The following is a 12,840-nucleotide window of genomic DNA, read 5'->3' on the forward strand; positions in this document are numbered from 1 at the left end:
CACCAAACTAGATTATTCTGAAATTGGTCCATCTCAGGAACTAATTCGTTAATTACTTTTTTGTGGACCTGTAATTATGCTAAAATGTTAAAGAGGGTTTCTATAACAGTGCTTCTTCATCAACACTTAACTGCTGGAAAGACCCTTATAGTTCTCTGACACACTATGTGTCACTGGTTCTCCATATTTAATGAGGTTCTTTAAAGCTTCTTGTTCAAATAGTTCCTCCTAAACTCTTAGTGAGGCCATAAGAACCCCTTCGATGCTGCTTTCAATAATGACTGCACTTCTGTGGTGCAGTAAGACAGCTCTTAAGAAAGTACTCAGAAGCACCGTGCTCCAATATTGTGTAACAGATCCATGTGCCATGAAAAACCACGATAGACCCTTCGTGGAAAACTGAAAATAAAGCACCACATTTAGTTGGTTCTCACTCGACCCTTTAAAGTGCTATAAAGAACATGTGGCGAGGTTCTCTAAAGCACCACTCTCAAATAGTTTATTGTTGATCTTTAGGTAAGCTGAAGGTTCTTGTTCGACCCTTCGTAGCGGTGCAAATAACTTTTATGGCTCCAAAGCTTCATATTCAAATCTTAGACCCATTATGCAACTTTAAAAACATCTGAAGGGGTTCATACAAGTTCATCCCAGACCCATATTGTGCTGTTAGGAAACTTTAGAAGTGTTCAGAAAAAGTTCTGTAAAGAACCTTCAGAGGGGTCCTGATATGTTTTGTCGTAGACCTTTGACGGTGCTGTAAAGAACCCTTTCCCAACACAAGGGCTGCTCTCAGCCACGCTGTCTTCCCTCGCTGTGATTTCACCCGTATGTGATTTTTTAACTTTAACAAGGTAGACTGAGTGTTAACTGCTCCATACAGAACCACAGGCCTGAGCAGAGAACCACGGCAGAACCCTGCCAGAACCGTGGTTTCAGTATGTGTGGTACTACCTGCATTAATCATAATCAGGACGTGGAGCGAGAGCACTCTCACGCGATGTTTCCATGAGGGAGGAGGGAAGGAGGGAGGATGGCGTAATCTGAGACTGCTCTGTTTTTTTTCTCCTCCTCCTCCTCCGACTGCCACAACATACTTTTTTCCTGTCTTTCCTTCTGTCTCTGTGTTTTTTGGGGGGGTTGTTTTTTTCCTCCCTCCCTCGACTCAAATTAACATAGTTCTGTGTCACGCAAACAGTTACGTAAGTCTGCCATGTTCGTTTTTTTAGGGAAAAGTTGCTCTCGGGGAGTTTATCTTTCCTTTCTTTTTCTTATAGGGAAACGGTGTTGGTTGTAGTGAGTGAGTTTTGAGTGTGTGGGAGAGTCTGTTTCACCTACAGAGAAGTCTGGAGGCGGCGTCACAGCAGTACACCCCGAGGCAGCGTACCTTTATGTTTACACTGCCTTGTAAAAAGTAGAATGAGTAAAGTTATTGTAATGTGTGTGAGAGCTGAAGAGAAAGAGGACACAGAGAACGCATCCAGCTGCATTGAAGTCATAAAAAAAGACGGAACAAAAACAATAGATTTGGATATCAACATTACAGCTACAGTTAAATACTCGTTTCCAAAATCCTCGGCGTTAATGTGCTGCATTCACAGTTTGGGCTCAGTCTGCAGGGGTTTGCAGAGATGTTTGGCATCATCTGTTGGTGTTAAAGTTCATCCCAGAGGTGTTGCATTAGGCCGAGGTCAGGGAATTGTGCACACCTCTTCCCACGGACACATTATAGGAATTGGATATTGGACTTTAAAATGCTGCCAACTCACTTGGATGACTTTTGCTTTTTGGCTGCTTTTAAGCTAAAAAAAAAAAGAAGTTTCCTAGACTTTACAAATTGCTTCTCTGGAATCTGGCAATCGAAATTCACTTTTATAATGCTTCTCTGCCAGGATTTTTATATTGCAGTACTGCGAGTGGCCACTAGGTAAATTTGCATTCAGCTTTCTTTCTCCATCCGTGGTTCCTCCACACTAAACTGTTTGTTTATGGAGCTTGTCATGTTGAAACAGAAAAGAGTCTTCCCCAGAGCTCACTAAAATATAACTTAACCAGTTGGCGATCATGCTGTTTGTACCAAACTCGCACCGCAACAATCACTTTTTTTTTCATAAATCGACAAGATGTTTTGTCTCCAATACGTCAAAAAGTTAACATATTTTCCATCCTGTGTTGCCAAAACCCCAAAAATATTAAATTTACAGTCATCTAAAACAAAGAAAAGCAGCAAATAAGAAGCAAATGTTTGGATTTTTGTCTTGAAAAATGTCTCAAACAGTAAATCGATCATCCGAGTATTGTGAGTTTTAAACAAAACATTTCAGCTGTAATACCGACTTTAAATTTAGAAACAGAGCAAATATATTACTTTTAGAAGACTAAAATCTGCATTGGTGCATCGCCAAAGAAACCATGCAAACCTGCCTCAGACCAAACACACGTCAACATGTGGAAACAGGGATGTGTCCACATACTTTTGACCAAACGGAGTAGGTATACGGAAGGTTTTCGTATCGGTGCTGGCCTGCAGATCAGTTCGAGTAACGATTCCTGCGACCAAACTCATGCAGGGTTAAACGGTCAGATGTTGCTGCTGGACAGATTTCTTGTGTTGGTAGTTTTGTGCAGACGTCACGCTGATGTGATGCTGCAGCGCTGTTTCTCTTATGACTGACATGTGACTGACATGTGACTGACATCAGCCTCCCTGCTGTCACTTCCTGGACGTTATAACACTGACTCCAATATGGTGATACAACTGACCCAAAAAACATGTATATTGAAAGTTAAAACGTAGGAAATGAGTTATATATATATATCCCTTTTAGTGCTTCCTCCTGATATTGTTCATACTGTGGTTGGTGTGATGGAGAAACAGGTGTTGGATTGCAGGTATTATATTGTCTCTGGTGTTCGGTGGAGCTCCGACACGCCTCTTGTGTGCTGTGTTTTTCTTTTCCGTGTATCATAGCTCCAGCGGGGAACAGGCGCCAAAATCGTATTTAGTTTCTTTTGTTCTGAAAAGGTGTCGTAGCCCCGTCGGAGACAAAGTGCCTTTGTGCGAACGCGGGGGAGTGTTTCTTCAAGTCCAACACACACACACACACACACACACACACACACACACACACACACACACACACTCACTCGTATAACACACACTCATATATACAGTACACGCCCCTTCCAGGACAGATCTGCTAGATAAAGCGAGCAGCAATAACACTGGTCGCTCATTGTTCTCGCAGGGAGTTGTGCCGTCAGGAATGCAGCGATAGCCATCCCACCTCGATTTCAGATATGTCGTCTTCTGGAGTATTATTGGAAGCAGATGTCTTATTTACACGGTGGGAGGGGGTGTTGGGCGGCGGGGGGGGCGGGGGAGGTCATCAGGGTCCACATTTTACACATTTATGTTCCACTACAGAGCAGACATTGAGCTCACAACCTCTTCCCACAATTACTTTTCCTGCCCCCCCCCCCTCGCTGTGTTTTACACTTGACGTCTCACGTCTGGAGTCACAGTACAGTTTAGACTCGGGCTATTCTGCTTTCATATTGTAGTTTAAGAGGTATTTGCCCTTTAATGTTATTTTTGAAGGCTTTAACCTGTGAAATCGGACACGGGCAGATTACATCTGAATTTAATGTATTTCTTCATAAGTTTTAGTTTTACAGTCCATGCATGGCAGACATGGAAATCCTCTGCCATACTTGTTTGGTTTGTTTCTTACTCTTTATGCAAGTTTTAGCTGCATTTTTGAAAGCAGTTGAAGTCCCTCATTGAAGTTTGGCAACTGACACTGGAGCTATTTACATTTCAGACAGTTTCCTTTTGAGATGTTCGACCAAAGCAGAAGCACAAAGGGACAGAAAGTTTGATTTCATCAAATATTTTTGAGGCATATTTAAGATAATTACATACAGCTTTAAAGTTATACTTTAGCACATGAGATATCAGCCGATATACACGACACAAACTTCTTGTTGAAGTTCCTGCTTGGTGCATTTCTTTTTTCTGAAGTGGTTTGTGTTGTTTCCTGTAACTTCAAACCAGGATTTTGGAGGTTAAAGGGTCAAACGCCACAGTGCCCAGAAACTATGCAGCCATGCAGGTGCACTCTCACACAGTCAGCTTCACCAGTGGCCTCACCTGACCTGAAATCCCCAGCGGAGTCATCAGCAGGAATATCTGAACCTGATTTAAGTGGAGAACCAGCAGATGTGCAGCTGCTCTGCGTGAGCCGGACCTTTAACTGCGAGGTCACAGGGTGCATTCCCACAACAACCAGGTGCTCTGCTGAAGTGTCTTTGAGCAGGAAGCCTGGAGCCATGAAAGGTGACCAAGACAAATATCTTTTCACTTGCCTTGCTCAAGGGCAGATAGAAGTAGGTTGTCCTCTCAGCTTCATGTTGAATAACTTTACTCTTATTTTAAAAATAATAGCTGGCGGTTTGTCTTTTAGCACGTCTGGGCTGTGATTGACAAGAGAAGGAGCTGAACAACCACAGAGTATGTTAGTTATCGGTTCACCGATATCTTTTGGGAAGGACGCAAGACGCAGAGTGATCTGGAAACTTGTTTACTTTAAGTGGAAAGCAGAAGCAAAGACGACTTGTGTCTTGGTTCTAAACTTGTTTCTACTCTGATATCAGTCCTGAACTGAATTGAGTGGAAGTCTGTGGTGGTTTTCTGTGTTGATTTAGACTTTAATTGGAGTTGAACAAATTATTAAAAACCATCTTTACTGATACTCCCTGCAGGTACAAATATTAAAATGGTAATTTTAAGGGGTGAAAAATGCAAAAGAAAATATGCACTAAACTGACCCTCTCCCTCCAGCGAAAAGCCCCCCCAACCCGGATAAAAACTAGTAACCCAAAACCAACCAGTGCTTGGTGTAAATGAGACGGATCTCCAAAGTAAATGAGATGCGGTTTGAGGTGCTCCACAGCTTCACACCTTCCCTGGGAAAAAGAAAAGCCCCTCTGTGTGGCGAAGGTCTGGTTTGAGTTACAGACGAGAAGCCACTGGGTTCACCGCCGGTCATCAGGGTTCAGTTACAGATACAGACCGGCTTTCTGCCGCGGCGCTTCATCTGGTCTGACGGCCTTGACCTGCAGCCAAACGGGGTTTATTTATCTCTTCACACAAGTCTTTATCAAGCCAGTTATTTTGATAACACATGCTGCTGCGCTGAGGCACATATGGAAACTAATATCATTAGACTTAAGCTGCTGATAGCACGGGGCGGGTGACACTGTTAAGTAGACCATCATGTTAGAAAGTGTTCTCCGCTGTCTGGATGGAAAGTTTGATGAATTTCATGATTGCCCCGAAGTAAAGAATTCACTTACAGCTAAATAAGTAAATAAAATGTGCGAAGGAAATGAAACATCCTCCCTCGTGTTTCTCTGTAAGTCACTCCCATGTAGCAGTTCACCTGTTGCTCAGAGTCCCTGAAGCCAGTGCTTTTCCTGTTTCATGTTTAGTCTAAATAAATGTGACCTTTCAAAAGGTGGAAAGCTCATCTGGAGAGGAAGCTCTCTGTTTCCTGAGACCATCTCAGATCCATCCTGATGCAGATCGTTTGTGATCTGCTGCTGCTGTAAGTCTTGTTTTTACACGTGCTGACAGAGCAGAGACGGGCGCACCGGAGGTAAACAAGTCCTGGAACAGGTGACATCACTCTGCTCACCTGGTTCCCGTGGCAACAGTGGATGGAGCAGACCGCCTCTGGAGAGTCCAGGTGGTCCGGGCTTCGTTGTTTTCCACACAGCAGATGTTTCAATGCCCAGCGTTGAAGGAAAACAAGTCAACTTTAGATTGATTACTGTGATTATACAAATGTCATCCTAAGGTTGTGTATCATTTCTGTCACATGTATGTAAACTCACTTTGTACACGTTACTGCTGCTACGTGAATATAAAGACTGATGACGGAGTTTTTGCAGGACTCTGGAAAGTCCTGACGGGCATTCTGGACATTTTGTAAACTAAATGGTTTGAAGGCAAAATGTCCCACACACTCATTTATTTTCTGATGTATCCCTCCTGCTGTGTGCTGCAGTCTTACAGCATCACATCTCTTGTGTGTTATCGGTGTGTCATCTCAATTCATCCCAGCTGCTGCTGCACTGACGCACAAACACGTCAGTATACGGTTCACATTTAGCCTCCAGCTTGTTTGTTGTACTCATCATCAGTATCAAACAAACTTTTAACTCTCAGGGGAAACTGACCTTTTTGAAGAGTCAGGAGAGATTTTAAAGTTTATTAGTCCAGAACCAAAATAACCTCCAAAGTGGTGTGATATTACAACGAGTACCCTCCATTGTTGCTGTGTTTTAATGTCTTTATCTCTCTGCATCCGCAGACCCAAACCTCCACCTCCCGATGGCATCAAGTCCAACCCGTCCAAACGCCACCGCGACCGTCTCAACGGTGAGCTGGACAAGCTCACCAGCCTGCTGCCCTTCACCGAGGAGGTCAGGGCTCGGCTGGACAAGCTGTCCGTGCTCCGCCTCAGCGTCGGCTACCTGAAGGTCAAGAGCTTCTTCAACGGTGAGTCACGTCTGACCATCACATTAATGAGGGCTTTCTTATAACCAGCCAAGCACACTGTGACTGAGTGAAAACAATTTACTCTGAGCCTTTTTAGATCAGGTGTATTCTCATGTTGGGGCCTAAACACATCCTGCTGTGCTTCAGTTGAGAGACGCCAGCCTCACCTTGGTCTGTGGCTCTTACCGGAAGTAAATATATATTTGTTTTACTGTCTCGACTGTGATTAAATTCTGTTCACCCATTTTCACTTTGAGTGCAGGAAAGAAATATTGTGTAGCACAAGCAACCATTTAGTTAGAAAGAAAAGATATCTGGAGTCAGCACCAAAGGCAGTATAACAAATACTGTATTTTTGGCAGTTGTTGGGTCAATTAAATACATTGAATAGTGTAGAAGTGGAATAAAAGCTTTCTCAGCAACATCTGGACCTCTGAAACAAGGTTTTCATGGTTAAGAAGCATTCCAGCCTTTAACTGTAGATCTTTAAAACCATTACATACTTGAAAAAGAAGTAAAGTCAGCCCTCAGGATAGCGGTGGGAGGGTTTGTTTTTTAAGAGCGAAATGGAAGAGGAACGATGCTCTCTAACCTCTTTGAAAAGACAAATCTCTCCTCTGAGGCTCTGTAGATTATTTATAATAAAGTGAATTCTGCCTTTCTGTCAACATGGCGCATAGTTGAAAGATCAGCAAGGTTATTTGAGTTTCCAGCGAGCTTCCTCACTTTGTTCTGCTGCCTCTTGTGGAAATAGCAGCGATTAGATCCAGACTGCCTGAAAGACAAGGCTCCTATTTACAGTAAATGCTGGGTAGGGGTGTGGTAGTCACCAGCTGAGAGGCTATATCAGTGCAGGACTGTGAAATTTGGCCCTTCTGGCTCACCGCATATTTGGACCGGTCCTCCTCGGCAACAGGAGGTGAGAAGTGGAGCGAGAAGAGGCGCGCATGTCTCTGTAAATGTTGTCAAGGAGATGAGATGTCCACAGTCTGCGTATTACTGTACACCTGTTCTGTGGACTAAAATGGTAATATAATCCTTTATGCTCGGTACAGTGCAGCATGGGAACAACAGCAGTGTGCATGTTTGTGCATGTTTGTACGAAAGAATCTTTGAGATTTGGATTGATTCTGGTAGAAAAAGAGACATTTTAAAGACCCTACGAAAGCTTTTATATTTATGTATCAGATTGTATTTTTAGCTAAATTGCAAAGGGAATTCTGAAGAGGTATTTCCCGCTCTGTTGGATAATAAAGTTTGAGTATCTCGTCAGTTCAGGGAATTCTGCATCAGCTGCGATTGACACAAACAATAAATTCTCCCTGAACGAATCGGTTAAGAAGGCATTCGGAGCCCCGATCAGAAACGTCTGGTGAGGTGATATATCGCCCAACACTAGAATAATAAAACTGCTGCAGTGTTCATTTTATTGGCTTGAAAATGAGGCCATCATTGCTGGAATCAATGGGAGTTTTTGTTCAGGCTGCAAATTGAGCCAGAAATCTCTACCGCTGGCGGGTGATCAATGACTCATTGGCATTGACTAACTGCCCTATCAGCCCCCTGCAGACATCTTATGGTCTATTTGTGATCTGAGACAGTAAAAAAAACAAAAACCCAAAACCGGACTCACTGCCAGCTTTAGTGTTTCTGTGTCTGCAGAAAGTATGTTTGCAATCGTTTTCATCACAAGAGGAGATTTTCAGTCCTCTGTTTTCCAACAGCCTCAAACTGTTGCCAAAGGAAACAGACAGATGAGCCTGTTGCTCCGGATTCATCAATTATTTGGCTGCGCCGGTCACTTAGTGTCGGCTCAACAAATGCATATGGAGGCAGCGCCGAGGGTCTGGTTACTTTCAAACTACAGTGTCACTGTGGGGAAAGATTGTGGCTCCAGCAGCTTCTCTCAGTGCTCTTATTTTGAAAGGTCAGAAAGTTTGGATTCAGATTTATGGATTCAGATAAACTTAAATTGACATGTTAAGTAGTAGGTAGAAGTCTGTTCTTAATTCTTGTTAGTTAGCATAGATTTATCACGAAGCTGACAGACTGTATTTATTGATCGGTTTCTTGCTTGTAAGCAGCATATTGGAACAACTAATGTACACCATGTAGTAGACAGAGAGCAGAGATTTCATAATAGCTCCATACTTCTTACCCCGCCTCCACCCATTTCTTGGCCACTGATCCATCACCCTCCCACTGAGCCCCGCCCGTTTCCTGTGGCGGCCCCTGCAGCACCCCGGGGGCCCCTTTTCCTTCAACTGTTCGGCCTTTTCCTCCTCGGCTCCTACGTCTGAAGTTCACAGCTCCTCCGACCTCGCCGCCCCCCCCCCCCCTCCACCTCAAACAAACGCCGCGGGAATCCGGTTTGTTGTTACAGCGGGGAGGCCTGTTTGCACGGCAGACCTGCACCAGGACAACTCGGCGCTTTATGGATTCATAAACCTCTGCAACACACACACACACACACACACACACACACACACACACACACACACACACACACACACACACACACACACACACACACACACACACACACACACACACACAGAAAGATCCCCAATTTTACCTCATTTCTGCTCCTTCAAAGCTCTCTTTGAAAGCTGCATACATTCATTTGAAGTGCATTGTGGTGCACGCGATTAGCCACATTTGAGGCTTTTCTTCAGTATTAAAAAGTGCTCATTATGTTGCTTTTGAGGTTTTACTTTTTCATGATGTAATGACAGGTTTGTTGTCCACCTTCAGATGAATCCAGATGGCAATATGGACTCTGTCTTCCTCACTTGTCCCTGAATTTATCCCTCAGTCGGTCCTGATTATCATTCGTAGCTTTTGTCTGCAGCGGGTTCTGCTTGTGAGGAAATGTATTCTGGCCATATGATGGATGGTCTGTTGAAACAGAATGTTTGGGTGAGACGGTGAATGTGCTGGCATGGTTTCTAACTTAATAATAATAATAATGATAATTATCTGTTTCTTATCTTTCTCTCTCTGTCTCTTGGTTTCATTGCCCCCCTTTAAGTTGTAATGATAATCCATTATTTGCATAAAACATTGCACATAAAATCACTTTAGCAGTCAAATAAATGCAGGCATCAAAGTCAGGACATTATTAAAAGTGGACAAGATAAAAGCATGCAGACGCAGGGTAAATATAATAGTGAAAATAATAAAACAAAAGCCATCAAGCGGCAAAAAGCGAGCCCATAAAATTGAGTTTATAAGGTGATTTTTAAAAGGACCTGATACATTACAGCTGCTCGAGGCAAGATTTTTATGTTAACTTAAAGTTTCCTATAACTTACATGCCAATTTATTTCCTCTTTCACCTTATTAATTTGAAGCGATGTGGTTGCTGGTGTGAAGTTTGCTTCACGCAGTATGTAGCTTGTCCAAACTGGAGAGTCAAACTGATGCAATATGTGTTAATACATGTAGTAATAAATGAGGCAGAATTATGTAGCATGGATTGCAACAACAAGCCAATTTCAACATAAGACGCGACGTTAAGACATTAAAAGGTTTTCAATCCTGTTAGAGATTTTCCAAAGTGTTCAACCTTATATTTAATCAGTTTTTCCTTCATCTAATAACAGTTTGGGTTTTAGAAATTGTTTCAATACAATATTTTACATCTTTTAGATAACTAGTTAATTAAGCACGTCAGAAAGTATTTAAAAGTGCCCATCTCACTTTCAGGTTGCTTGACTGATCTGACAAGCACTCAAAAATCTACAAATATTTAGTTTATAGTCGCATAAAATAAAGAAAAGCAACAAATAATCATATTTAAGAGGCTGGAAACACAATTTGGTACATTTTGACCTGTCAATTAAATGATAAAACAGTTATTTTTCTGGAGAACCTGTTTGTAGTAGAAGCCAATTTTTTGTCAAAAACACATGATTTGTTGACCTAAAATTAATAAGCTGCATCTGAACTGTTTTGTAGAGCTTCTTAAAAGAAAGCGGGAAAGATTATATAAAATCCTGCCCAGGACAGGGCAGGAAGTGGCTTTGATATTCTTAGCTCTTGAGCTCAACTTGGCATCTGGCAAAATAAACATATTTTCCATGCAGACGTAGTTTATGTCTTTCCTAACAATGCTCTGAAAACTGAACGTAAAAGAGGGTTTCTGAGAAAGAAGCCTCTGTATCTTCACCCCTTTCCCCAGACATGAAGATCTCCTTTGTTTGCTGCTCGGTGAGGCGGTCCACAGGCTGCTGTGTGTGGCCTCTGTGCAGGCCAGACGATGATGGCAGCAGGAGTCTCTCAATTAGATTACTCCTCAGGAGGAATTCGGACGAACCACAAGACCTCCAAGGCTGAGAAAGCTCGGTGTTTGCCAACAACGACATACCTCCTCCACTGTCATTTCAACACAGGCCAACATCATAACTGCCACGATGAATAAAGTATATACACAGCCGGAGCTCCAGAGTCCAATAAGGTCTCCAAATTGATGAATGGACACCTGGCAAAGTAACCGAACTTGTATTCGAAGACGGTACCGCTGTGATTTAGTGACTAACCGGGAAACAAAATGTCAAAAACAGCAGGGCCATTGTGATGAAAATGTTGACAAGTTTATCGTTTTCTGAAATCAAAGTCCTGCAGCAAAAACATTCATTCAATATTAATCACACAAGTAATGCATTCACTGTGTTGAAGCTGCATGGAGACGGTCGTCTTTGCAAACTGGCGAGTTTTTCAACACTTCACATTTTGAAGTTTGATCTTCTTATCATTTAAAGAAAATAATATGGAGTTTGAAGACAATTGAGGACATTGGTGGATGTCAAAATGACAAATGTACAACTCATAAGTCAACATTATTCTTTGATTTTAGTGACTTATAATGAGCCGTTGATTTTGAAAACAACATTTTAGCTAACGTTTTGGTAACTTTTAATCCCTGAAAGTCCACTGAGCCTAAACTGTGCTTTTTTCAATAACTTACATTTTTATTGGTCAGTAGATAAACAAGACCAGACGTTTAATGACAAATTTGTCCGAAAGAAAGTCAAATATTTGTTTTGCATCTCTCTTCGTTGCATCATTTGACATTCAAACCAAAGACGAGACGCGTTTATCTGCTAAAATAAACGTGCTAAAACACTGGTGGTGAGTCTTCTCAGTGGGATTGTGGCGTTACCAAACACACACCAGACAGACAGAGTCCATCTACTAGTGAATTTCCCAGCATGCCTCTGGGTGAACAAAGATGACCTGTGAGTGTAAAGGCTCAAGGGAAGGCCAGTCCGGCTCATCGCTCCAGCAGGATGTGGCTGAGAAAGGAACGCTCTGTGTCCGTCCTCTCGTCCTCGTCTTTCCCCGAAGGCCGAGCCGCGGGACGGGGACGACAGGCTGCTGGGAAACACCCGGGGGTTCGATCCCATTTCCAATGTTCACAACACTGGCATTGTTCTGCAGTGTGAAGACTTTCTGAACCAGACCTCCCTCATGTTCAGACACGGCTCTGCTTTCATCCTCAGCGTCTGGCTGTCTTGTCTGTCTTTGATTCTTTTCTTTTTTTTGTGCCTCCATCTGATTGTTAACTTGCATCATCTCAGAAATGCTCTGAATATTTTTCTGTTCTTCATGTATGGAACCGTACAGCACCAAACTGTCGGCCTCTGGCTTTTAAGGTCAAGGTGAACACACACTTGTTTAATGTGTTTATTCATATATTATAAAGGTACATATACAAAACCCAGGAATGGATTACTGACCAAGCAAACTGGGCACAGGCCAAAGGGCCCAATGGGTCAGACTATGTTTGAAGGGACTCATCGTACAGCAAAGCGACCTACAAAATCTGGCATCAAATAAAAATGGTGAAGGAAACTCAAAATCACCAAGAAACGCAAAACAACCAAAAAGAGATAAAGGAAGAAAAAGATGCAAAAACGACCACAACATGATACAAAATCACAAAAATGCACAAATTAAAGTGACCGTGACACTCGGCAAACTGACCACGAAGAGTGAAGGTGTGTTTTAAAGTGACACCGGAGACAAGACCGCTTTCTTTTCTCACCTTGTTCACTTTGTCTTTTGTATCATTTATGTGGGAGGACGTGTTTACTTGGCTGACGGTGTACAAAGACGGTGTTACCACACCTGAGGGGGGTGGGTGGGGTGGGGTGGGGTGACGGCAGGGAAAGTGAAGGATGATGTATTTTACAATAAATGAGAAAACAGCCACCACACTGCCTGCACTTGCACATCAAAATAGAACAGATGCTTTGTGTTAAGAGGCAACTGTT

The 12,840-nt window shown here is 42.7% G+C and overlaps 1 protein-coding gene across 2 annotated transcripts in view; it reads left to right on the plus strand.

Annotated features, from left to right (window-relative positions):
* Nucleotides 1–12,840, plus strand: part of ahr2 (aryl hydrocarbon receptor 2) — a 53,177-nt gene that overhangs the window by 1,925 nt on the left and 38,412 nt on the right. Inside the window, exon 2 of one of the 2 annotated variants that reach the window (XM_069163944.1) lies at nt 6,375–6,562. In XM_069163944.1, the coding sequence (XP_069020045.1) occupies nt 6,375–6,562 (188 nt within the window). Of the gene's footprint in view, nt 1–6,374; nt 6,563–7,533; nt 7,590–12,840 lie in introns of those variants that run through there. The other variant, XM_069163947.1, reaches the window with a different exon arrangement.

Source organism: Embiotoca jacksoni, unplaced genomic scaffold (assembly GCF_022577435.1).
Source record: "Embiotoca jacksoni isolate LCO1_2020_lvr unplaced genomic scaffold, fEmbJac1.0.p SCAF_30, whole genome shotgun sequence".
Classification (NCBI taxonomy): domain Eukaryota; kingdom Metazoa; phylum Chordata; class Actinopteri; family Embiotocidae; genus Embiotoca; species Embiotoca jacksoni.